The sequence below is a fragment of the Amblyomma americanum genome, chromosome 7, assembly GCF_052857255.1.
Source record: "Amblyomma americanum isolate KBUSLIRL-KWMA chromosome 7, ASM5285725v1, whole genome shotgun sequence".
NCBI classification, from domain to species: domain Eukaryota; kingdom Metazoa; phylum Arthropoda; class Arachnida; order Ixodida; family Ixodidae; genus Amblyomma; species Amblyomma americanum.
In genome coordinates, this window is record NC_135503.1 from 41,596,971 (window position 1) to 41,623,737 (window position 26,767).

General features: G+C 46.1%; 2 protein-coding genes across 2 annotated transcripts; both read left to right on the forward strand.

Annotated features, from left to right (window-relative positions):
- Window positions 1-4,071: 4,071 nt before the first annotated feature.
- Window positions 4,072-20,106, forward strand: LOC144097657 (uncharacterized). The gene is made up of 6 exons (XM_077630308.1): window positions 4,072-4,278; window positions 5,389-5,615; window positions 8,721-9,083; window positions 9,705-10,470; window positions 13,481-13,641; window positions 19,208-20,106. Exons 2-6 carry the CDS (start codon window positions 5,414-5,416, stop codon window positions 20,104-20,106), a joined length of 2,391 nt encoding a protein of 796 aa, XP_077486434.1. The 5' UTR covers window positions 4,072-4,278; window positions 5,389-5,413.
- A 2,672-nt stretch (window positions 20,107-22,778) lies between these two features.
- Window positions 22,779-26,400, forward strand: LOC144097658 (uncharacterized). The gene is made up of 4 exons (XM_077630310.1): window positions 22,779-22,892; window positions 24,279-24,385; window positions 25,663-25,821; window positions 26,381-26,400. Exons 1-4 carry the CDS (start codon window positions 22,795-22,797, stop codon window positions 26,398-26,400), a joined length of 384 nt encoding a protein of 127 aa, XP_077486436.1. The 5' UTR covers window positions 22,779-22,794.
- Window positions 26,401-26,767: the final 367 nt, after the last annotated feature.

Consider the following 26,767-nt stretch of genomic DNA (forward strand, 5'->3'; position numbering starts at 1 on the left):
CCACCACTTTCACGAGTCCCTGAATTGTTTTCGCCATGGTCCGCTGTCGCCGCAAAAAAGCGCGGGGAAATTGGCGACACGGTAGATAAGTTTGTGGCACAGATTTCTTCTCTTTCTCTCCACCCCACCCCCTTTTTTTTATCGCTACAAAGTTCGCTTCAGAAATACACCTTCCGTGCTATTGTTTCCTTGCAACACTGAGATTCCGGACGGTCATGATGTATTGTGCGCTGATCGAGTGTCTGCACACTGCGCAGTGCCTTCAAGCGAGCGGATTCCGTAGTCGCTGCAGCTCGGGTCAAAACACTGGCGGCTGTTTATGTGGTCTTTACCTTTTTTCGCCCCCATACTTGATGAGCCTCCTAATACTACTTGGCACGAGCGACGATTCCGCGAATTTACTTGGCTGGCGGGACAACTGACGGCGAAAGTTGATGGATAACGTAGAGAAGATTTTGTTTCTTCCGTTTGCTTAGAGATCTTTGCGTAGAGACTTCTTTTCTAGTTCTAGTTTACCGGTAAGCACTAGCTGTGAAATCATCCCTAAAGGAAGACGCAGAGGCGCTGCTAATGAAGGAGGATTTGGCCCGTCAGCATCAACGATGTATTACACTCATTGCAGAGCAGATAATGGCTTTGCTACGTACGAGTGTTTCTGGGTTAGTGTAGCTGTTTCTTTTTTGTGATTTTTATGCTACAAAAAAAAAGAAAACAAAGTGGACCGACGGATGTTGCTTATCTTCTTGTTTATTATTGGCACGTTTGTGCAAAGTTTCTCGTGAAGCTTTTCGGTTCTTATACTGCCCTTGAAAGAGCAACTGAACGGGTTTTATAATTCGACAATTGCAACTTGTGAGTAACGAATTCGAAGCGCGTTTGTGCTAACATCTATAATGGCGACATAATCATCGAATAAAGCTGCGATTGCGTTCTTGCTTCACCGCAGCGCGCAACTCTAAGTGTTGGCACGATGATGACGTCATGTATGGCGGCTGCTCATTTTCTACGCGGAAACGCTTGCTCCAAGGAAGAAAACCAACTCTGCCAAAGGCAAGGACCGTGGAGCGTTGTTTGTAGGCCCCCGATTATGCATGTATTGCCTGGACAAAGGCAGCGATAACATGAAACCTCAACGAATATGACATCATCACCAAACTTCTCCGCACTGCTCCGGAGTTTTGCGAACAAACCTGAACATCGCCGCTGGTTGAATTAGTCATTCCGTCACTGTTTAGAACGCTAACGCTAAAAAATTTGGTCAGCTTTACCTACAGGCTCCATACATTAAAATTCGGGAATTTGGTCGAGTTGACCTTATGTGATATTCCCAGGGCAATGCAGTTGTTTTGTGATCCACAAGCGCTCGGTTGTGCGCGCAAGAATTAGAAGCGCTGACATGTAAAGCAAGAGCTAGCTGCCACAACTTGATTCATGACATGATCTCAACATAACAGGCAATATCGACCACCAATGCATTCAACGCAATTAGCACCTCACCAGGACAAGAACTACGAAAGAGAACACTATTCCTGACCCAAGAAAGACTTTGTACAACCTTTAGCTGTTGTGGGCTTGTCATTGAACCTTTACAATGTTTCCTGGCAAAGAATCGTGCACCAGCATATCAGGGCCGTAATGCTTCAGGAGGATAAGCAGTATTTTACTCGATGCTTCCGCTATGTCTAAACTTCTATAAAAAATGGCCGTTAGGTGCACAATACCCTCAGAGCATTTGTATGGATGAGACACATTTCTCTTTTGGTGGAAAGCCGCACGAAATAAACGAAACTATGGAAAAAATGAAATTTTGAAACAAAAAATGCTGAGAGGAAAACCCGCTTAGTTAATATAGCGCGTACTATTGGCGAGATTCTGGAAAAAACAGTTCCTTTATATGCACCTTGCTCATTTAGCAAACTTTCGACGTCCCATTTGGCTTCAAACAAGCCGCGAGCTGTAGTGAATATATATAGCATACTATTGGTCAGATTCTTGGGAAAAAGTTGTTTTCGGCGAACCTTCCAACGTACCATATAGATTCAAAGAGACCGAGGCGTAATATCGGCCCTCTTAATGGTTCAGAAATCCTTCAGAAGCTTTAATTATTCGTGTCTTCTAGTGGAGCTTTCTTTTGACGCTAGCTATTTGTTCTATAGTCAGCTTAATCAAGAGGCAGCAGAATAAAAGCGAATACTTTGTGGGTCACGTTTTTCAGGCAAAAGCCTTATATGTCTCATCATCAATGGAGCTTAGCGTTTATCCATGAAAAGTGGTACCATAACCCACAAGAACACGTGACGTCATCAGCAAAGAAAAATAAAATTTCTTCCGAATGTATACGGAAAAGGGCCTTCAGATTGTGAAGCGTGCACGCAACCTATAGGCCACAACGCCGTTATTTTTTTTAACATGGTATTTAGGCCAAAAACCATGTTGCTTCTTGGCGAACAAAGGTGAACCTAATGTACGTATTTTTTTACTACGGCGTGCTAATGTTAGGTGTGTCATTAGAAACGAAGGAAGACAAATATAAATTAGAAAATCAATACTCTCGCCTTCAACGCACGTAACTAGTCTTATGGGCACTGCGTACTATTAAGGGTTCTGCGTCTTCCATTATGTTCTCATCTTTTGTTCATTGTGACTCCTTAAACAGGCCCCGCGCTCTAGGTATTGTGAAGTCGTTTTCGCTCTTTTTATACAGACATGGCAGTTAAGAACCCCTTGAGTGCTTTTTTTTTTCTGTAAGGGGATACGCGGGTGAAAAAAGACTTCAATTTTTGCCCAAAAAAAACTAATTTTTAGCTTTTGTTTGTTTTATTATGTTCAAGCCTTTTTCTTTCGTGCCCAACAACACTAGCGCCGAATATAGATGCAAATAAAAATTGAATCCTGGAATATAAACACGCCAAGTGACCAAAAACGAACACATTTGAGCTATTTTCACGACGACAACAAAATTTAGTCCAGTATTAAAGATTATTCCAAGGAGTAATAATTGTTCACGTATTCAAAAATGTATGCTCTTTAGAATCAAAAACTTTGTACGCGGCAAACGTTTTTCTCATCGCATAAATAAAATCGCAGGGAGCAAAATAATACATTCCTCAGAGCGGTCATATGTATATACGGGAGACAAATTTTGCCGTTTTTGCGTCAACTGTTGATGGATTTTTAAGCACATCTGTGGCCAAAGAGCGCCATGGCACAAGGTACTTTTTTTTCTACTCAAGGAGGGGGTCAAAGACCCATTTCCCAAGCATTTGACCCTAAATAAGCCGAGCACCAGACCAGGGGAAAACTTGTACCCATTTATTTCACCGGCGGGTAGCCGGAGGAACTGGGGATCGAATCCTGCGCATCCCGCATGCGAGGCGGATGCACAGACCAGTAGGACACCGCTGCGTTTGTTTGTTTTTTTTTGCGTCAAATGTACTTGAAGCAGACTAACCCCAACAGAGGACATCTGTTCCTTCTTCCACACTCTAATCTCTTGCCATTTCGTTCTTTTTGTTTTCTGCGTTATTTATTTTTCGTTACTCATTTCAAAGACAACATGATCGAAGTTCATCTCTCGGCACGGTAGCAAGAACCATATGAAAAGTTTAGGGTGCACTTTAGAAGATATAGAATGCGGCAACCTGAGAGACAAAAATGAACTTATTGGCGGTCACTCACAGTGGCCTCAGGCATTGGCTCGCGCTTTTTCTAGCAATTTATGGTTTTGTTGAGTTGAGGAAAGCAGTACCAGCGACCGGTTTATTGCCCGGGGCCGGCGAACTCTGGCCCGGGCCCAGAACGAGCTCGCGACAGGCGCGTTCTCGGCCTAGCCACATGCAGTGGCTAGGCTACTGCCTACAACAGGTTTTTTGTCACCTCACGTTTTTGTCTTTCTCATTTCTGGCACCCTCAATTATTTTTTTCCATCTGAAAGGCTTTTCTCACCCTTTTTACTTTTATATTTTGGCATCGCTTTGCAGGCATTCTCACGTTGTTTGTAGCATCATTATCACCATCACTATTTATGGCACGAATTCTGCAGCGTATTCTCGCGAGCGCGTGGCCCGACAGCAGCCCACGAGCCGCTGATGCTGCCTCGCCGTCTAAGCAGCCATTCCTTGCGAAGAAGCAGAAGCCGCGAAGTGTTGGTACGCTATGTAGGAGTCGAGTCTTGTTAGTTCCGCATCGCGTTCACTGCCAGCCCATCTCTGAAGACGGCCAGAAACGTGAGAGACTCGGCTGTGGCTGATTAAGCAAGCATTCGTCCCGCCAACCAAGGTAAGGCTGCCCGCCAACAAGGTTCCTTCACCTCATGTGGCTGAGCTTATCGTAACATGCAGATATGGGCTGCCACTAAAAAACCACGGAAGCTCCCGGTGAGCTAAAGGTAAAACATTGCACGTTAAACGTGCACCCCGTGCTGTTAGCACTGCGTCAAGCGCAACGCATTGCTACTGATACATGAAGTAGCAGTAGCTGTCGTATAAAAGCACCTTTACCGCGTGTTAGAATAATGATGTCATGTCACAGTGACTACGTCCTGTCACTTTTACCGTGTAATTCGCGTGATTATTTCACATAGTCTAATGTAATGGTAGGCAGTGCCGTAGCTCGCATGTTTATCTCATATCAGCAACGTATATTGTATTGTTCTGTGTGGTATAACTGATTAGTAAATTTTAAATACGTGGTTCATTATCGGTAGTGTGTGAGATTGAGCAATTCTGCTGGACTAAAACATCTCTTTTGTTATCATCATGCTGTAAACTGTACTTTCAGATTTGCTGAACGCCACCAGCAGTGCTTGTCAGTTATGCGCCTTGATTACGCAGCAAATGTACATATAAAAGTTTTGCTATAGCCGTCACATTTTTTAAACAGGTGGATACAACTGGCTAATAGGAGCAGATGAATTTCATGAAAACAAACAAAAGGTACCACACGCACTTCAGACGGTGTTCTTGGACTTGACTTGCCGGCAACTGTTATGTAATAGGAGACGCTTCATGTATTAGCTGATTTTAGGACCTACTCCCCTATCCCAGCGAAAACAGAGCCTGCTCTCAGTTCAGAAATGCTCATTGTTCCTGCATCCCTAAGATAAGAAAAAGGGATTAATAAAAAACGAAATACACGAATGTCAATTTGTGCTTACAATTTCACTGTATACGGTTACGCTGTTGTATTCACGGGCATTGCAAACATTTCGTGCCGGGAAAACGAGGAACCAACTGCGTTACTGCACGCCGTCTTTTCTTGCAGACTAATTGGGAGCTTTGTAGAGTGTATGAGGGAAAAAAATGCTTGAAATGTACATAAACTGAAAGAATGTGCCATAATCTCACCGTATGCTGTGAACATAGTATAGCCGCAGTGCACATCTCCCAGCTACCGGCTGACGTCTAATCCGAACATGAAGCGACAGCCATGGTCACAAGTCAAGTCATCTGCTTCTGCTCCGGAACTGAGCACCGGAGCTCGGACATGGGGCGGCTACCCGTACTTTCCCGGCCATGCGGAACGGTCGTCGTATTCCTCGATGCCCGATCTCGCCACAATCGGACCCGTGCCGTGGTGGGGAAGCCCTATGATGGGCCCGATGAGGCCACCTTTCGGTAAGTGAATGCGCAAATTTATAGTTGACCAACGTCGGCTGCTATGATTGCCGAGGCGGTGCCAACTTCAATTAAGCGAAAGCCGCAACTAATAGACTACCTTTGCGCTCATCGAACTGCAGATCCTATCTGCTCCCCCTTCCTGTACACATACACAAACAGAGACACAACGTACAATGTTCAGGACATACACTATATAAGGCAGTTCTACATCTCCTTGTCCCCGCATCTAGGTAGAAAATGCGCTACAAGGTTCTTCATTCCTTTTCGCGATCTCTTTTGACTTCACAGGGGTCGTCAACTGGGTCGCCTGTCCGGCTTTGTGCAAGGCCAGTGGCTTCTGCAACGGTCTTGCATTGAACTCACTGACATTTCCTTGCTCCTGCTTTCTCCCCAGTCCCACCGCCGCTGAGCCATTCCAAGAGCGGCGTGTTCTGCAGCAATTGCCGCAGATGGAACGTGCATTATTGCTTCCCCCACGCTATACCATTCCTTTTACTGTGACCAACATTCGGGTCCTTCGCGCGGTAACCACCCTCTAGTTGCGCAATCCTCCGCTCTTGCCATACGTTGCTCTTTCAACCGTAACCACCTCCAGGTTGTTCCCGTGGCTACCCTTCTCCAGCTGCGCATGCTTACGCTCTACTCCTACCGTCTTCCTTTCAAGGTCACCACCCAAAGAGGGTGTATCTCGTGGCAGGCACCCTCCAGTTGCACATTCCTAGCTCTGGCCACACCTCCCTCGTTCCACTGTAACCACCCTCCGATTACGCATTCCTATACTTTTGCATTACATATCCTGCCCAAGCCCTCTTTTTCCGCTTGGTTTCAACTAGGATGTCATGCATCCGTGTTTGATTCCTGACCCACTCTGCCTGCTTCCTGTCTCCTATGCTAAACCTATCATTTTTCATTCCATACCTCGCCGCACTGTCCTTAACTTCAGCTGAACCCTTTTCGTTAGCCTCCACTTTTCTGCCCCATAGGTGAGTACCGGCAAAATATAGCTCATATATTATTCTTCTGAGGGATATTGGTAAACTGCCAATCATGATCTTATAAAATCTGCCATATGCGCTCCACCCCATTCTTATTCTTCTAGCTACTTCACTCTCGTGTTCCGGATCTGCGGTCACTACCTGCCCTAAGTAGACGTATTCCCTTACCATTTCCAGCAACCGCTACCAATTGTCAACTGCTGTTCCCTTCCGAGAAAATTGTACATTACCATGGTTTTCTGCACATTTTTAGACCCACCGTACTGCTCTGCCGGTGTAACTCATTTATCATGCTTTGCAGTTCAGCTCTTGAGTGACTTAGAAACGCAAAGTCATCAGCGAATCGGAGATTACTAAGGTATTCTTCGTTCGTATAATGCGAAGGCAAGATAACCGATTGTCCGTAAGGGTAACAGACTGAATTCCAAGGGAAGAGAAGCGAAGCAGGGGTCGGCATAAAGTTAGGTGAGCGGATGAGATTAAGAAGTTTGCCGGGATGGGGGGACCACAGCTGGCGCAGGAAAAGGTTAATTGGTGGGTCTTAGGAGAGACCTTTGTCCTACAGTGGGCGTAGCCAGGCTGATGGTTACACTTTTGCACTCCCCTCCTCCTTCTACGCGTGGTTACTGAGAAAGCAGGAGAGTATGGAGAGAGAGTAAGAATGCTCAACCGGAGAGGGGTTTATTTCATTTATTTCATAATACTGCAGGCCACTGCTTGGCCCAAGCAGGAGTGAACATATAATGATACATAACCAAAAGAATAAAGTTATTCAATATTAGCAGCACACGGAGACCAAAAGAACCAAAAGAATAAATTTATACAATGTTAGCAGCGCACGGATACCAAAAGAATAAACCAGACAATAAACTTATACAATATCAGCAGCACACGTATACAAAACATACATATAATCAATATTAGCAGGTAAATAGACGATTTAACGCATCAGAAAAATTTTGCGAGGAAAAAACAGATTCCGGTAGCGAATTCCAATCTTGCACTGTTATAGGGAAAAAACTGTATTTAAAACTGTTAGTTTTGGCGAAAAGGGGAGTAAGTGAATGTTCAAGAATGTTCCGAGTCCTTCTCACTAGAGGACGCTTAATGCACTCCGGTAGCTTCAATTTATTTTTACCTGTTAAACTATTAAACAAGAATACCAATCTATTAATCTTTCAGCGGACTTCTAGCGTAGGAATTTTATTTGACATCATTAACTGTGATGAAGAGTCTTCCCTTTTGTATTTTCCGTATATAAACCTAACCTAACGAGAACCGCCTCCAGTTTCGCTACCTTGGGAGAAGGAAGATATGGCGAGAGCGAGGAACACCCAGCCGAAGGCTGGCTACCACGGGAACCATTCAAGGATTGGTTCCCATGGGAACAGCCGACGTAACAACGAGAATTCGAAATGAAATTCTGCATTTCCCCTGAACTTTCACGAAGCCGCTGTCACCGTAATTAACTGCACAACAGCTATATTTTCATAAGTGTTATTGGGCTATTGCATCCACGCGCACTGTAGAAGAAAATTCTTACTCAAAGAGGATGCGGTGGCTGACAATTGAATAAATTTCTGTCGTTTTTCGGTTGCATAATGGTTTAATGGTTGGACAGTTGGACGCTAGATCTATAATCATTCAGTTTATTTGATGGAAATTATCAAACGTGATTGAAGCCCTTAACAACACGCACTGAAGAATATGGAAAAGTTGCCGTCGATAGGGCTCGGGGGGGGGGGGGGGGGGGAGATGCAGGTAGGGTGACAGATGGCACCAAGAGCAGCAGTTGCGATCGTAATACAGTATTAGTCGGCTAGATGTGAAAAATAGCTACTCAAACTGTATGCATTCCAAACAAAGCATGTCGTTTGAGGCGTACCTGTAACAGTATGCTCAAAAGCTGTTCAGCTTGACAGGTTTTCTAGGTGCGAAACCAGTGATAAAGTTTCTGTCGATCTCGCCACAAACCGGAATCTTCAAACTGAAGGGGACTGCAATAACTTCCTGTATCTATACTATTCTCCGGTGATGCTGAAAACGTATGCCTTCTTTTACGCGCGTAGGTTTATGACCATTTATGACAGGCAACCATTTTCTGCAGGATTTGCAGGAAGAGGGCAGAATACGAGGACACCCAGACCACACATGCCAGGAATGCCAGGTGTTATGACGCCGCCAGGCATGGGGACGCCTCCCGGGTTCCCAGTGCCGGGAATGATCCCTGCACGTGGCCCATTCCCACCGCCATACTTTCCTGGGATGCCGGGGATGATGCCGGGGACGATGCCTGGCATAATGCCTGGCATGATGCCCGGCACGATGCCTGGCATGATGCCCGGCATGATGCCCGGCACGATGCCTGGAATGATGCCGGGCATGATACCTGGCATGATGCCGGGAATGTTCCCGGGCGTTATGGGCGGCATGATGCCCGGAATGCCTTTGTATGCTGGAGGTATGCAAGGTTAGTTGCCTTAGTTTCGTAACGACCTTCCAAACTTTCGTTCACGATAATGCAAAACAGCATTAGCGCTCTCTACTCAGCATGCATGCATAGTGACGTATGGTTTACAATTTGTGGCAGTTCGCATTCTGCGCTGATTTATATTTTGCAGGTAACCCAGAATCTGTGTCACTGATAAGAGTACGTTGACCCAAAGCAATATTACTAGCTGCGCTCCACTTCAGACTACTAAGAGCTAAGCATAAAGCCCGTATGTTGACACCGGCGTGCAAAGCACCTCGGTATCTACATGTAAAACCCCTACCTAGGGGCAAATAAATAAATAAATAACCTTGAAGATGAGCAACCCACCCGACACACGGTGTCATTTATTCAAGATGTGCATGGCTGCTTTCCGTTGCATATCTGATAGTCCTATGAGACCTGTCAAGACGCAGGCGCGGATAGCACTGTTTCCTTTCCATGTATTTATTTATCACAGCGAGCCATGTTCTTGCACTTGTACACACTTCTGTTTGGTTTCGGTATGTGAACAGCCACTCAACACAATGCTTCGATATTGGAAAGACTAAGCTTCACCAAGCTAACCCGATCATTGCCTGTTTCTGCATTGCTGGGCAGGAATGGCGCCAATTCACCCACAGCCACCTATGATGATGACACCACCATACTTCGGCGGCGCTGGTGCGGCGCCGTACCAGGCACCGCAAGTCACGGTTCTACCGCAGCCCACCGGCTCTCAGCCTTGCGTCATCACAGTTCCCATGGGTGGTGCAGGCACGGGCTCTCAGACCAACGTCATCCCGCTACCGATACCGACGCCCCTACCGATACCGGTCACTGGAAGTGGCAGCGGAGGGGGCACTGTGATTTTCACTGGCAATGCCCAGCCCCCTCCTGCCCCCTACCCTCCTCCATACCAGTACCCAACTCCACAGCAGCAGCCCCAGAGCAACGGATTGGCCGATTCAGCCGCGCTCATGATGATGCTGCAGCAGATGAGATCCATGACATCCCCTCGCGGAGGCCGGGTGAAAAACAGGAAGGCGCATGTATTCTCTCCAGAAGAAGTGACCTCACCCCCATTTTCACCGGAGGCCGCGGTCCCACTGGCTAAGAAGAAGAGAGAGAAGAGTAGCGCAGACAATAAGGGCCATTCAAGGATTCTTTCACCAGGCAACGAAGTTTCTGATGAAGAGAAAGGTGTTAAGAAGCCGGCCGACGAAAAAGGTGAAGATGTTGCAGCAGTGAAGGCTCAAGAACAGAAAGATGAAAAAAAGGAACCGGAAGGTGACGCACCTAAGACTAAAGAAGGGACGCAGGAAGGAGAGACTATGGGCAAGGGGCCCGATTCGGGAGCCCCGGCTCTAAGCCTCAATTTTCCCAGGTACGAAGCAGCTGATATTAATGAACTTGATCACCGTTTGCATTGAACTGTTGTCTGGTAAACGCTTTTTTAACGCTCGTAACATTTTTTGTACAATGTCAAGGAGCGAAGAAAAAGTAAAACGCACTGTACTAGTAATTCAATCACAGTACTCATGCTAATTTAGCGCTTGTTGTAAGTTTGTTATTTCCTTTTTAGGTTCCTTATGGGGATGAAAACCTAGAACGACGTATCTGTGTTTTCTGCCGATTATTTGCTAGCATGGTGTCGCCGATATCACAACTAGTTTTTTTCTACCCGTCTTGAAATTAATACGTTTGCATTATCTTTTAGTTATGACTAAATATGTCGCCAAAAACGGGGGCTCTTCAGAACTGCGTCTAACTAAGCCTCACGAAACTGTTATCACTAATTTTGAAAACAGAGCAACAGATGGTAATATGCAAAATAAGAGCCTCTCTCTTCCTTCTTTCCGCGGGCGCGCACGCGCACATGCGCACACGCACACACGCACACACGCACACACGCACACAGACCTACACGCGCAGGTATGTGGACACCCCCGAGCACACGCACACACGTGCTTCAGGGTAAAGGTACGCTTTGCTTGTGGAGCCGCCGCTGTGGCTCAGTGGTTATGGTGTTCGGCTGCTGACTCGAAAGACGCGAGTTCGATCCTGCCCGGGGTGGTTGCATTTCGACGGGGGCGAAATGCTAAAGACCCGTGTACTATGCGAGCGCAGTGCACATTAAAGAATCCCAGGTTGTCGAAATTACCTGCAGCCCTCCACTACGATGTCCCTCATAGCATGAGTCACTTTGGGACGTTAAACCCCATAGAACGAATACAAAGCCTCTGTTCGCTCTAGGCGAGAGCATTTGCAGTACTCTGAAGAAAAACCTTTTCTGCATCGTCTCTACGGAAAATTCAGGCTCGGCGATTATCGCCGACCCGCCGCGGTGGCTCAGTGGTTGGTGCGCTCGGCTACTGATCCGGTGTTCCCGAGTTCGAACCCGACCGCGGCGGCTGCGTTTTTATGGAGGCAAAACGCTAAGACGCCCGTGTGCTGTGCGATGTCAGTGCACGTTAAAGGTCCCCAGGTGGTCGAAATTAATCCGGAGCCCTCCACTATGACACCTCTTTCTTCCTTTCTTCTTTCACTCCCTCCTTTATCCCTTCCCTTACTGCGCGGTTCAAGTGTCCGCCGATATATGAGACAGATACTGCGCCATTTCCTTTCTCAAAAAACCAATTATTATTATTATTATTATTATTATTATTATTATTATTATTATTATTATTATTATTATTATTATTATTATTTATTATTATTATTATTATTATTATTATTATTATTATTATTATTATTATTATTATTATTATTATTATTATTATTATTATTATTATTATTATTATTATTATTATTATTATCATCATCATCATCATCGTCGCCGCGGTACTTGCACGCGTCTGCACATGCCATCTCAGTGGCCTGCCGTGTTCCATAATGTATTAAAGAAGCAGGCTGTTTGGCCACCCACCAATTACTGATATTCACTTTCGTTTAACACAACCGCCTGCTTTGTCGTTTTTAAAATGGCCGCGATAGAGAGGAACCTGCAACTATACCGGTCACAGCTGTCACAACTATCGTTGCTTTAGTGCGAATAATCGCACCCCTTGTACACATCCCTAGCTTTCATGTGTTTATTGAGCAGCTCCGAAAGTTCTTAGAGCTTCAAATAGTTAACGAATCTTCCTCGCTGGGTGCTCCTCCATGCCCTAAAAATTTAGGCGATGTTTTGTTAGCAAGCGCCGTTTACATACAACGCAAGTTCACAACTCTAATATATTCCACGTCTTGCGCTGATATGCGGTTATTTTTGAGCTCGAATTTCATACGTGACAGGCAATTCCCGGCTGCTGACAGCCAGTCCGCACTAGCTGAACGAAGAAATATCAGCCAGGTTATGCAACTTTCAGACACTTCTTGAATAGGGCCGTCACTTAGTCTCTAGTCAAAAGACTCAACACGCGCATGACAAGTTTGAAGATAACGAGCGTGATGTCAGTGTTACGTAACTCGAAGCATGAAATCTTTCCGCAGCGTAATTTACATCCTCATTTTTCAATGCCTGCCGTTTCTGTATCACTGACACGTGCTGCTTTAAGCTTATTCCCTTCTCATTTGAAAAGAAATGCATTTTGAAAATTCAAATATAGTGTTAAACTACTTTGCAAAAGCCACAAGACAATGAAAATTACGAAAAAGAGCGCCGCTTTTCCTTCGTAATCATTGTCTCAAACGTTTCGAGACAGCTGGGAACTAAATCACAAACGACGACATTACGCAACAGTTATTGCCGTTGTTTGAAACAGTCGTGCAACCGATATATTCGGCTGGTGTTGCCCTTTTGTTACTGTCCTTTATTATCTTTTTATTGCGCGCTTTGTGCAATCGATATATATTCTAGCAATAAATGGTCTCTGACACGAAGCTCAGTATGAATAAGTGAACTTTAAAAAAAGTAACTGCATAGTTTTTAAGGACGAGGATATTGATGTATTTATTTGGTCTATTTGGGTTTAGCGTCCCAAAGCGACTCGGGCTATGAGGGATGTCGTAGTGAAGGGCTCCGGAAATTTCGACCACCTGGGGATCTTTAACCTGCACTGACATCGCACAGTACACGGGCATCTGGAATTTCGCCTCCATCGAAATTCGACCGTCACGGTTGGGATCGAACCCTCGTCTTTCGGGTCAGCAGGCGAGCGCCACAACCACTGAGCCACCGCGGAGGCTAAAGGAGAGGGATAGGCACGATTGTTAACCAGGAGAAGAAACCAGTCTGCCACCCGAATAATTTTTTGAAAACTTCACAATTGCCAGGTACTCCTCCTTAACTGTGAAGAATGTACAAAAGAGTCTCTTGGCTCCAGTAAAATTGACTGAAATGCAAGTGCGTGCTCAGTAACAGTTCCTGTCCTAAGCCTCAACTTTCATTGCAGCACCGTGGCGCTAGGGCAAGAAACGGCGACGGCAGAGGACGATACAGAGGTTCCTCGTGGGTACAGCTTCTTTGGGATCTGCTGCTACGCCGTCTTCGTGGCCTTTCTCGTGTGCCTAGTCACCTTGGCTGTGGCGCCGACCCTTCTGCGGGCTCTGCTAGGTGCGCTTCTTTCCGCGCTTGTACCTGTGCGGGATATCGCAGAAATAATCCACGAAGCTGCGACAGATATCTACTTCAAGACTGCTACCTCAGAGGATCTCTCTCGAGTCTAAGCACTCCTCAGGGAGTGAGGTTGGCTTAAGGCTTTCCCAATTTGTTCCTGCTGATTGCTTCCCAAATAAAGAAACTGTAGCTGTTTCTCTCGCGGCGCCTTACAAAACATTCTTTAGAGAGTCTATAGTCTGTCCATAGACTTCTGTCTATAAAGTGTATAACCTCGCTATAGACAAATCCTAGAGAACAGTCTAAAGGCAATACAAATCCTATAGACAGTCTATAGACCACATGTAGATTTATGGCCATATACTTTTAGTACACTTTTGTCTATAGTCTATAGACTATGAATAGACAAAAAGAAATATTTATAAGAAGGCAATATAGTCTACAACAGGTCTATAGAGTGCCTATAAACCATTTTCGTAAGGGCCGGAAAAACTCGAGTGAGCGTACCGAAACCTTCTGGACATTCTCTGACGTCGAGGTTTAGAAATTAAAAGTTTTTATTACTGTTTTGTAACTCCCAAGGCATCATAGCACTGAAGCAAAAGGTCAATGACTTGAATAATATTTTTTGTTCTCTGACGATTTAACAGTGAAAAGACTTGGACGGATAGCTGTAGAGGCTTCCAGCTAGTCAACGTGTTCATTAATTGCCTAATTACGTGAAAACGTATGTTCGTATCTCCGCACTCTCTCCTCACAATGTAATAACCTTCGCAGCGGAGACTTTAACATGCCACACCGCGTACTCTTTGGGGCTACCCCACTACCCTCCGTTAGGGACGGTTTATGCACAAACTCACTATGCAGCAATCATGCTTCTTCATCAGTACGCCTGGTACGCCTACACAAGATGGACACAGTGGACAACGACACACTGCACCTGACCGTATGTTTTAAACACTCGCCCTCCTCCTTCAAACACTTGGCAACTGCTACCCGACACCGTGCTCACAGGTAACCTCCCTAAGCACAGCCCTGTTTCATTTACACATGAATCTGGAAAGCACGTGTGGTTTCACACAAACTGGAACTGGTTCCACCAGATTCGGAGCCCACAGTCGTGCGCAGGTTACGAGACTTCAACTAGTTGGCTTCGATAAGTGTGGTCCCAGACTAGCACGACTATGCACCCGGATCCCCCGTGCCACCTCCCAGACCCGCACTTCATGAGACTGTGAAAGCGACGCAAGCGCTTACTCCCCCTGCGTTCGCAAGAAACCACGCAACGCACAATTGACGCACTTGAAATCTTAAACGCGGATATTCTCACTCGCTGTACCACATTCGGCATTACAATCGCATCTGCGATCCAGTCGCGTTGCACCTGCTCGGCCCCTGTCTTGGCCTACAACCTCGTCCGCTTCCCACTCTTTAAAAACACCGCTCTCTCTATGGCCCAGACTTCCACCTCCAAATGGCCACCGACAAATGTATACCTCCCCTTCTACCTTGTGTACTCAGTCCTCACGCCCCGCCCTCTCGTATATCTTCCCCAACCTGGAGCCCTCTGACTTACAATTGAAGTAGGATCACACCAAGCGCACGCCAAATCCCACATTCCTTGCTCAAAAAATTGGCAGTGGCTTAGCTCGGCTATGCCAGGATATACGTAGCGGAAGCTAAGACATAGCTTGGTTAGCCTTGGTTAATCTTGATTTCAAGTCCAAGTTAGTCTGGTTGTCTGGCTAGTTATTGTCACGCGGTTCGCCACGCGGTTCGTCACGTGGTGTGGTGCGACCACGGTGGGAATGCGAGCACGGTGAAACTGCGAGTTCGTGGCCAATGTAGCTTTCGCTACAAAATCTTCCCACAGCTGACAAAGAGTTTCTCCTTTCTTATATCAATTCCCATTGGGAAGGTTATACCCTGCTTCCTGAGTGGACTCCCTGCATTATCTTCCTCAATCCAAAACGCGGAAAACGTGCTACCACCTCGAACCTCAAAACATGCTATTACCACTTCTGTCAGGAACGCAATGGAGCGCATGGAACTCACACGTCTAACAGATCTCGACACAACCCCTTTTTTTGGGTACACAGCCTAATCACTTCCCGCCAACATATGTCCCTTCAGGATCTATCTCCTCCAAGAAACATGCCCTCCATCAATCAGACAAGTTAAGCAGTCACAGTTGACGTTCGCAATGCCTTCGACATCCTGCTGTATACGACGAAACTCTCGACCCCCTCCACGAGACTGATTGCGGACCCTACATGTATTCCTTTATTTGTCCTTTTCTCCATTCTCGCCAGGCTCAGTTACGGCTTGTCGGCACCCTTTCTTCCCCTATCACTCTCACCCGCGGTATCCATCAATTATTATGGAACATGGTACCAGCGCAAGAGAAAATGACAAAGGGAGAAGACAACACGATCGCCGGTATTTTTCACAGCTGAGAGGTTGACAAGGGTCGTGGAAGGGTTCACACATAAAAAAGGTATAACGGGGCCCAATGTACTAGAATGTATGTCGATAAGGCGTTCGTGTTGTCTTCTCCCTTTGTCCTTGTCTCTTCCGCAGGTAACATGTTCCATAATAATGCAAACAACCAACTAGCCCAGCTGTCTACCCTTAGTTGTATCCATCAAGGTGCCGCACCCTCCCCAACCCTTTCCAACCTCAACATAGCTCCACTCGCGCGAGCCCCTTCTGCGATTCCGCGCCTTCACTGCACTGCCTAGAATATACCAGTATATAACAGAATATACCAGTAGAACATACCAGTATATTCTAGGCACTATACCTTCACTCCATCCTCTACGCGGATGACATCACCCTCTGGTGTGCCCATGCGTCACCAGAGGAGGTAGAGTCCACCCACCTAGCCGGTCTTGATCTTATCTCACCATTTCTTTCCAGTTCCAGTCTCGAAACAGCCACGAGAAGTCTGAGCTGCTACTGATCTGCTATTCCCAGTACCTGCCATCATTTAAACCACTGCTCTCTCTTCGCCTAGACAACAGCGCAATCCAACGCAACGTGCAAGACCCTACTTGCACCAAGGTGATACGAAACGCAATAAACAAGTACCACCATGTGCCACATCGGGCTAACCAAGTGGTTAATATACACCGCTGGGTTGATGAGCACAGAAGCAGTCAGTCACAGTCAGCCTCACTTGCTGGGCGCTTGCGCAAACATAGACGCGACGTGTACAGTCGGCCTTAATACTCTAAACAGAGCAGCTCTACATCTCCCTGTACAAGGAGCCGTACAGAACGGCTCTTCCTTCCTCTTCCCCTCCTCCTCCGACTTGACACGGATCGTCAGCTGGGTCAGCTGCCCAGGTCTACGCAAGGCCACTGGCTTCTGCAACGAGCTGGCATTGGACCCATTGGCTTTCTTTTGCACACGCCTCAAAATCCTCTTCCCAACAACAGTCGTTTTGCCCTGCTTCCCGCCCACATGAAGCCCGGCCTGCATGCAGTCTATCGTCAGGCCCGGGCCCTGCAACGCAACCTATTCATTGCCGATGCAACCACGCTCTATACAGACGCTTCCTATTCCCCTCCTCTCGATGCCACAGCCTGTGCCATCGTGGCCCAATCCCAAACAGCTCCCCATTACATCACCTTTACTCCCTACTACAATCCGACTTCTCTGCTTGCTCTGGAAGTTGTGGATATTGTGCATGTCACTCAGGAACTGACTTCCTATCCCCCTTCTACCCGTTGCCGGATTTTCATAGACCTGATGGAAGCTACTCGGTCATTTCACGCGTGTCGCCTTCCGAAAACTTGCGCGATGACCTCTCTAGCGCTCCCTCTCAACTTGACCCTGACAGGACATGCAAGGATTGCCGGTAGTGAGCCGGCTCTGCAGTTCATTACCGGAACCGGTGATCCTTTTCCTTCCCCATCAATGGTGGACGAGGGACAATTTTTCAAGAAGACCTTGAAGCTACATTACGCGCACTTCAAACACCTGCAGTAGACATTACCTCCTCCACACCTCCAGCAAACCACCTCGCAGACTCGCACAATGAGAGCCGTAAAGCTAAACACACCCATCTCCAGGGCCTAACTGTTTTTATTCTGTTTTAACGCGAGTGTTAAAGACGGCGTTATCGTCGGTGTCTTTGGCTATGAGCGGAAGATCCACGAACAATTCCCAGAGAAGCAGTTTAAGTGGCAGGCGGGCCACCTAGGTCACGTGACCTTGTGGCGTCGTCATCTCCTGCTTACCGGATTAGGAGCAAACTGCCCACAGTGACAGGTGCCAATTACATAAATGATTGGCGGGCGAGAGGTTGCTCGAAACGCAGACACAGAGACACGCCGGCCTCGCCGATGCCACGGCTGCGGCTGATTCATGGCGAAAGCCCCTGTCGGGGTTTGAATCACTGCGACGTGCGTTTCCTCTCTTTCGCACTTGGCAGTTTGGTGCGTAAGAGGGGCGGGACGGCATGGCGGGAGCGCGCCGGGACGTGACCGTACTTACGGTGTGCTTGAGCTCCCCAAAACAAATTTTCGGTGTGAAATAAAGATACAGAGATATAATCGCTATATTTTAGGAGGCAATGAGCAAAGTGACAGCTCTGTAAGATAACATGATGGTACAACTTACTTTGCAGTGATTACCATTACAATAACCCCATGCAGTCGACGTGCGTTCTGAGCCCCTTTGAAGTGAAAGAGCTTTTAAATTCGTGCCGCCATTTGATGTCAAAAAGATGCTGGGAAACACAGTTGTCAACAAATAGCCCGCTATAGCCAGGCTTCTAAGCCGCTTGTAGCATTCATTTGCGAAACAACGACCACTCAAGTGTTGTGCGGGGAAAACTGTCTTTCATCGCACGCATGTGTTCCGTAGGATCCGCACTTAAATGCTTATTGTACTATTTCCCCATGAGAGCTAACAACACTGGGGTATTTTTCCAGTCATTCCAAAGATCACTTTTTCTCAGTCTATGAGTACTATTGGTACGCCGCCAGGAGTGTCACTGCCACAGTGTTCGCTGCATTTCTTCACTGCTTAGTCTTACTAATGTATTTTTTGTTCGTTCCGCAAGTCTATGATATATGCTGCGTGAGTATCAGGAGAAATACACGTAGATGAACGTAAATCAATGAAATCCTGTCTCTTCTCTGCCGCCATCGCCTTTGTTGAAAGATTTTTCGAGCAATTCTGATTGCGGGCTCTACTATGGGTTGATAGTTCTTATCGCGAAGGTAAACAAAGATGTAATTTCCTGCGGCAGTTTCTTCTCGCGACCTGATCGTTTGCATTCCTTGGTCCGGACACGATCACGCTTGAGTAGCCGGGCTCAGTTGAAGGGCGCATTGGACGCGAGAAGCCTATATTCGTTATGCGTGTTTTGCACTGCTTTGTAAACATAACCGTTCATCTTCTTGTGCTCATGACGTCAGTCTTCTATTGCGAGAATTTACACGCCTTAAACTGTTTTTCTCGGGCCCAGGTTTTAATGACCTCGCTAATGCGTGCCACCAAACGGTCTGTAGGCAACTCGACTAAAAATAAAACAATTTTCATTTATTCGCAGACGCACTCGGCCTCGTCAAACACAACGAAAAGAAGCCAGGCGCCGGAGGCATAGGGAGTGACAGCACGAACGAGACCCAGCATAGCAATGCATTTGCCATCGACGAAGTGCCAACCCAAGCCCCCTTTTTTGACCTCGCCGAAACTTTCGGCGAAATCGGCATCGACGACGAATTCCGCGATGGAGAATTCGCTGCCCTGGTGACAAAGCCCACATACGTCGGCTCAATTATTGACTGGCTCTTAAACGTTGGCCTGAACCCAGGGGCGGAACATGAAGTTACAACGACAACAGCGCCCCGATTTCCCCTGCCCTATTGGAAGAAGCGATTGCTGAATCGAGAAAATCACAACGTCGCTCAAGACCATTCTACTTCAAAGGCGGGAAGACCGCCCTACGGATTTATCCTTCCACTTGGCGACAACAGCGACGCCTACATGAACGCGGCGGGTGGAAGCGAGCGAAATACTGGAACCAATAATAAAAGCAACGCGCATAACCTCACATCAACAGCAGTGAAGGTGACTCCAGCAGGACACACAAGGATGCGCACGACAATCTTCGAGTCGTCGACCGCGAACATCGAAGTGAGCACTAAGTCCCCGATCAGGGAATTGATCGACAGTCTTCTTAGGAGGAGGTCTCACGCCTCCACGGCGGCCACGACACTGTGGCCTCTCCAAGACAGACTTCAATACCTTCCCAAGACTGTTTACTTCGAGTGGTTCCCCACGCAGACCAGCCCGACAATGACTGCTCGTCGCAATAGGAGTCGGCGACGTGGAAAAGGAATCACCCTCAGCTTCCGGTTGCCGGAAGTGCCGACCCGAGATATTGGAAAAATTGTCTTCTACAAGGTGTTCCGCGATTTCGGCTACGAGGAGACCACGCACGCGTAAAGAGCGACAGACAAAAGGATACAAACCTTTTTCTTCAGACCATGTTGTGTTCTTGCACAGCGCTGCATTGTTTCATTCGTTCTAGCATTAGCTGATGTCTTAGAGTGTGTTGTATTTGAACAATGTGTCGATGATTTTCAGTTTTCGTGCGCCCAAAAGCAAAAAAAAACTTACCGGGCGCCCTTAGGGTCCTTACATGCGGTACTTATGAAAGCATTTCCCGCGCTTTGCAATACTAGTCAAGTACGCCAGGCACAACTTAGTGCCTATTAACTATTAATCAGATTCGCTACTGTTTTTCTTTCAATGTTAATTTTGTTTTAGTTAACGACCATTAATTATTAACCAGTTTACAAACTAATGCTTAGTAGTAATTAGTAAATTATTATTACTAATAATCTGTGCCATGCCGGGTTGGCGGCTGAATGGGACTTCTAACGCTTTTGGATTAATAAGCAAGTGCGAAGGCTGCGTCCAGTCGCGTCATTAAGCTCCTCGCACTGCCTTGATGTCTTAGTTTTTAAGAGAGTTAGTTCTTATTGATCGCGTTTCTCGATTTCGTGAGGTCTGCTACCACGTCCCTTCGCGAAGAATTCAAGATGGCGGCCCCCACAGTAAATCGATATAACAACCCATTTGGTGATGAATTGTTGACGTCATGAGTACATCTAATTGGTGATTTATTGGTGAGATCACTGATTTTGTGACGTCATAATTAACTAGTCACGTGACTGCGTTTAATCGTTTATAACTCAGTAATTAATGAGATAATTATAAAAATAATTAGATATTTGGAATCCTCTAGATGAGTAGAACACGTTAGAGACCAATATTAACCAATGAAGTTAATATTTACATAAGGTTAGGATTAAATTTAATTGCTTATAATTATCTAACCGATGATGTTATGATCTAACTAATGGCATATTCGTAACGGCCTTGGTGAGTGTAATATGTTAGACAACATCTCCTAAATAGGTTAATATGTATAGTTAGGCTTAATATAGCGACCGTGACGTTAGCACTCGGCAGCTCACAATTTCATACCTCATGGCGACCGGGCACTACTGCCTTGAGTTAAGGAAAAATGGTTCTCCAAGAGTCCAAAAACTTTTCCGGCCCAGACTGTTCCAAAATATCCGACCTCAAGGCGGTAGGCGCCCGCTCGCCGTCAGGTATGAAAAAGTAGCCTAATCGCGTGGTAATACATCGCATGGACGATAGATGGCGCAATCAAACAGCTTACGCTCGTTACTTCAACGTCCTCCAGACGGCAGCGGCATATTTTTTGGTAATAACATGCCCTAACATTTAACAGCGGTTTATTAAAAACGTCGAGAAAGGTTCATTTCTTGACGCTGCTTAATTTTTCAAATATGTTGATAGATCGCAGCGCAACAGAAGCAGTTCAAAGAAGTCCACCCAAGCAGTACGTATTAAAAGATGGAGTTTCTGAACATGTAGAAGTGAACTCTTACTCAGCCATTGAACACAGAGCAGAAGAAAATCTGCGTTATTAATGAAAACATGCGTCAAACTTTTGAAACTTGTCACATGCCCTTTAAGCCGGGTGGACGGGTAGTGAATGTTTACATTATTTTAAATTTAAGAGCCGCTGCGGGTGCTCAGTAGTCCCGGTGCTGCGGCTGCTGACCCGAAAGACGCGGGTACGATCCCGGCCAATGCGGTCGCATGATGGAGGCAAATTGCTAAAGGCCCGTGTACTGTGCGATATCAGTGCACGTTAAAGAACCCCAGGTGGGCGAAAGCATCAGGAGACCTCCACTACGGGTTCCCTTATAGCTTGAACCGCTTTGGCATGTTAAGCCCCTACACTAACCTGTTTTAAATTTACCGCCCAAGTAGGCAACGACAGCTGAAAACAAACTCCTCCTTCAAACCACTTTACCCGTACCACGTTAAAGAAATCCGTTGCGTCCGCTTATATGCCCGTTATATAGACCCCATTGTATATATACCTTATATATAGCACTCCACGGAACAATACATCCAGGTCCGTGTTGATTCAACGGCCGTCATAGAAACATCCTTCATCACTACTTCAAATATAGCATTCAGGCTTGCGCCAGCACAGCATCGCCATTACGTAACATCGCCATTACACAATATTGTATTCTTCTGTTACATGTCGGCGAATGTCGAAGATTTAATAAGTGAGGAGCTGTGTAAACCTGCACTTTCAAATATTGTTTTTGATCCGGAGTTCCCGGGTTCGAACCCGATCGCCGCGGCTGCGTTTTTATGGAGGCAAAACGCTAAGGCGCCCGTGTGCTGTGCGATGTCAGCGCACGTTAAAGATCCCCAGGTGGTGGAAATTATTCTGGAGCCCTCCACTACGGCACCTCTCTCTTCCTTTCTTCTTTCACTCCCTCCTTTATCTCTTCCCTTACGGCGCGGTTCAGGTGTCCAACGATATATGCGACAGATACGGCGTCATTTCATTTCCCCCGAAACCAATTATTATTATTATTATCATCGCTACGAGCATCATTCTTTACAGCAATATGCTTCTTTATCCACCAGTATTGCATGGCTTTTAACATTGTTATCAGCGGCACGTAAAGTGTAAGCGCCTCTTGAACATGCTGTCACCTTGCTCATAAGAAGAAGAAAATTGAGTGCCCTCAAATTCGACCACTGAAGAAAGACGAAGGAGCAGACGGCAGCATGTCCGAAATGTTGCTTTTTCGCCTTGTCCTCGCAACCTCCGGCTTCGTCCTTATGACGCCACTCGTATCAGCCCTGCCGTACCTGCACAGCGCTCGGTAAGGTATTCTCTCGACACAGCCACTCATGCTAAAATCTTTAACCGGGAACGCCAGCCCTTTTCTACGAGATGTACTGCCGCTCGACGGCCGTATCAGATGGACAGTTTGATGTTTTTACGGAATCTCTTAGCTGTGAGCGGACCAGATAGCCCAAACAACAATGTCACGGTGTCAGTTACCGGTGTTAAACGGCAGCGTCAACTGCCTTTGAGATCTGAAGGGCAGTTTTGTCCGAAGCCGGGAACCTCAGTTAAACAGGTCAGCTGAGAAAATGGCGGTTGGCTTACCCACCGTACCTAACGAGTCAACGGCATTTCCCACTGTTAAATAACGCGAAAGGTTGTTTCCTTAGCTGGTTGAAGTCCAAACCTGAATTGTTCACTAATCTAAATGATGGAAACGCCCGCAGCGGCATACATTAAAAAAGCCGGCTAAGCGGTGTATCCGATGATTCCTCTATTGAATTGTCTTGGCTATACTATGGGATGTTCACCTGTAGCGTACGCCAAGCGCAAAACTTGTGCAGAAATCATTTCAATGAAATAAAGCATATAATTAGTTTTTCAAGTTAACAATACCGAGACAAGCCTTTGGGTTATTCGCAAATTGCCCGTGCATGGCGTGATAACGCCACCCAGGGTTTGCACTGAGTTTTGCTTAACGTTACGTGTCAGCGACGCCGATTTCCGTTCAGTTCATCATCTGGTAGAAAGTCGAACGGCCATTCAACTGATCGGAGCTTCAAAATGCCCTTGTAACAGAGATATTCAAGCACAGTCGTATTCTATAATGTGGCACACTGGCATGGAACTTTCACGCGTAAATTGTCTAGGTGAAAACAAATACATGTATATATGTCTTTTTAAACAAATGGATATGTCATACCAGAAGAAATTTTCTGCCATGACTGTTTGCTTCCATAAGCGTTTACCTTCACGTCGCCATAGAAATATTACCACTGCAACACACAGATAAACATGAGGCACAAAGAGCTGGTGCTTTGCACTGGTGAAGCTGTTTCGAAGAAAGCTAATCATTTCAACTCCCACTCCAAAGCCGTACTGAAAAAAAAAGGAAAAACTAGAAACGTGGTTTTCGTGACTGACTGCCGAGCTCGTTGCCTCTTCCGACTGAGCTGCGCTCTCGTTAGCTGGTACTATTTACCAGCGCTTGTTGAAGGTTCAATTACGCGGTAATGTGAAAAAAAGTTTTGTGAATACAGCTTTTACAAGGGCATTAAAGCGGAGAAAATGACGAGCAGAATCCGAAAGTTTGCAATTTCTCTGACTCCAGTACTAGACAAAAGAGTAATACGAGGTATGTTTCTATATAACGCCACGCAAATAAGTCACTTTTTTACACTGATCATTTGTTTCATTGCAGTCGGGCGGAAGCATCGCGGGAAGTCACATCGACTCTATTTGATGCCGTTTCCTTGCCTGAAGGCGAAGACGTCACAGAGCAAGGAAACGAGCTCATTTCCAGCTATGGTACGCCAGCTGCTTCCCGCTCTGGAACGGGGGAGTCTCAAAACAGCATCTAGCAGTTTCCTAGCTCTGAAGTGGAAATTACGGCTCCGTCGAGTGGTTCGTGATGCGAAATATGAAAGCGTCCTGGATATAAGAAAGTTTCAAGATTGAGCCGCGCGAGTCGCTTTGGTAATCGTATAGCGCGGCAGCCTTGACGTCGAAAATGCAAGAAAATAACGTGCTGTTCGAATATTTAAGCAGCGTATGGAATTAAGCATCTGATGTGCAAACACCAGCTGCGCTCCCGCTTATATGGCAGAGGAATTGCAATATAAAATTTAAATGAAGCTTTAAAGAAGCGTAAAACAAAACTCGCATAGAGCTGGTCTCTCCCGTCACAGAGCTTCTTCTCTGAACTTTTTGTTGGTGTCGCTTAAAGTTTAAAAGTCAACGAGTGATCAGTGCGTCAAAAGCCAGTGTCAAAAAGCCTTTTCGAGGCAATGAAAATTTTAGCTGTTGCATAGCGGCTTCTATGATGGAGCACAGAAATCCAACATTTTGCTTGTTTCTTTTCCTTCAGAGCAGAGGAGAAAAATAGTTAATAGAAAATTCATAGCGATGGGAAAAGGTAATGATTAATAACTAATAGCAAACGAATGTGTTGAAAACACGGCGCCTGAACATTTAATATTTTGCGTGATAGACTTCAGTTTTATGCAAACGTATTCAGACTCGTTCCAACTAAATTCCAAATACCTTTCTTAGCGTCCTGACATGTCAACAGATGTTAAACGCTTGATTAACCTCACTTATCAACATAGCTAACAGGAGCTGTGCCATGTAATCTAAGATGATGATGATGGTGGATTTTTATGGCGCAAGGGCATCTATGGCCAAAGAGCACCATGGCACAAGATAGTTTTTTGTTTTTGCTCAAGGTGGGGTCAGAGACCCATTTCCCAAGCATTTCACCCTAAATAAGCCGAGCACCAGACCAGGGGAAAGCTTGTACCCATTGTATCACCGGTGGGTAACCGGCGGCACTGGGGATCGAACCCCGCACCTCCCGCATGCGAGGCGGATGCTCAACCACTTGGCCACCGCTGCGGTCATGTAATCTAAGAGTTCAAACAATTCACACATGAAGATAGCAGCCGCCATGCAGCGCAGTAAACTTGAAGCACTGAAGTATTATCAAATAAAGACTTTTCTGTTCTATTCTATTCTATTCTATTCTATTCTATTCTAGGAAGTCGAGTAAAATCAAAAGATGTAGTAATTGCACCATGGTTGTGCAGGTCTTCTATCAGAGACGTCCTTATCCGGCCCGGGCTCGAAGTGCAACCAGAGCTCCCGCTGTGTGGCCGCCCTGATCTGCACAGTGTCCGGAACCTGCGCATGCCCGGAATCCAGTCCCGTGTTGCTGCGTGACCGGAACAGCTTTGCCTGCGTCCTATGTATGCACAATGGTGAAACTACGACTGTGCTGCATTGCGCGAACGCGCCGTTCCAGAATTGCGCATTTTTGTTGCATTAATTTAGTTCAATCTGAGAAACAGCTTTTTCTCACTTACTGTCTTCTATTATTGCTGACGGACCCGATTAAATTGGCTTTAGTGGTGTGGAAAAATCGGGAACAAATATAATCTATTACGCTCTGAATAATCGACGAGTACATCTTAACATATTGAATCGATGGGTAGACATGAGTTCGAGCTGGGTTGACATACGGTACGCAGAAACCGGTTTCACAAAGCTGAACAGTGTCTTTTCTGAGGTGGTATCTTATTCGTTTTTTACTGGTAAGTTATAATGGACGCGTAACTTGCATCTTTCTCCACCATAACATCGAATAGCTCTACTTTTTCTAACCAGCTGTTCCGAAATGTCTATTAGCTGATATAGCGTTAAAGTATCCACTAAAACTGAGTCTTATACAAAAAACACCAAAACTAGGACAGCCACACCTACCGCACTTATTACCATTTCTTCTTACTGGGTGATACTACGTTATAGTGCTGGACGATGCCAGTTGATGTTTGTGCTTCATGAACGGCATCACATGAAGAACAATGGTACGGCCGCCTTTGTTTCTAAAGAGATAATAGCTGCACTCCCAGCACTCCTTTCTTAGGCAACATTGGATTCGCAGTTTTGTTCAACGAGCGCTTCAACGTGCCGTTTTGTGATACTTGCCGCTAACCTGTATTATCATTTTTCATGTCCATATCCATTCGACGTTCGTTTATCACGGTCGCTTATGCAGCAGGCCTTTCGGACTTGAGAAGTATTTATTCAGATATACACCACATGCAATTCCCCGTTTCTTCGGTCGTTTACAAGTGTAGCGCTTCACTGGAGCTTTTAGTTTCGTTTTCTATGATTTTTTTAATTTTATCTTTC

Bases quoted from the DNA above. Each gene is read 5' to 3' on its own strand.
- LOC144097657 (XM_077630308.1), top strand. From the start codon at position 5,414: ATGAAGCGACAGCCATGGTCACAAGTCAAGTCATCTGCTTCTGCTCCG. The intron at 5,616-8,720 runs GTAAGTGAATGC...CATTTTCTGCAG, and splicing joins CCCGATGAGGCCACCTTTCG to GATTTGCAGGAAGAGGGCAG. The intron at 9,084-9,704 runs GTTAGTTGCCTT...ATTGCTGGGCAG, and splicing joins GTATGCTGGAGGTATGCAAG to GAATGGCGCCAATTCACCCA.
- LOC144097658 (XM_077630310.1), top strand. From the start codon at position 22,795: ATGTCCGAAATGTTGCTTTTTCGCCTTGTCCTCGCAACCTCCGGCTTC. The intron at 22,893-24,278 runs GTAAGGTATTCT...GTTTCATTGCAG, and splicing joins CCGTACCTGCACAGCGCTCG to TCGGGCGGAAGCATCGCGGG. The intron at 25,822-26,380 runs GTATGCACAATG...ACTACGTTATAG, and splicing joins CAGCTTTGCCTGCGTCCTAT to TGCTGGACGATGCCAGTTGA.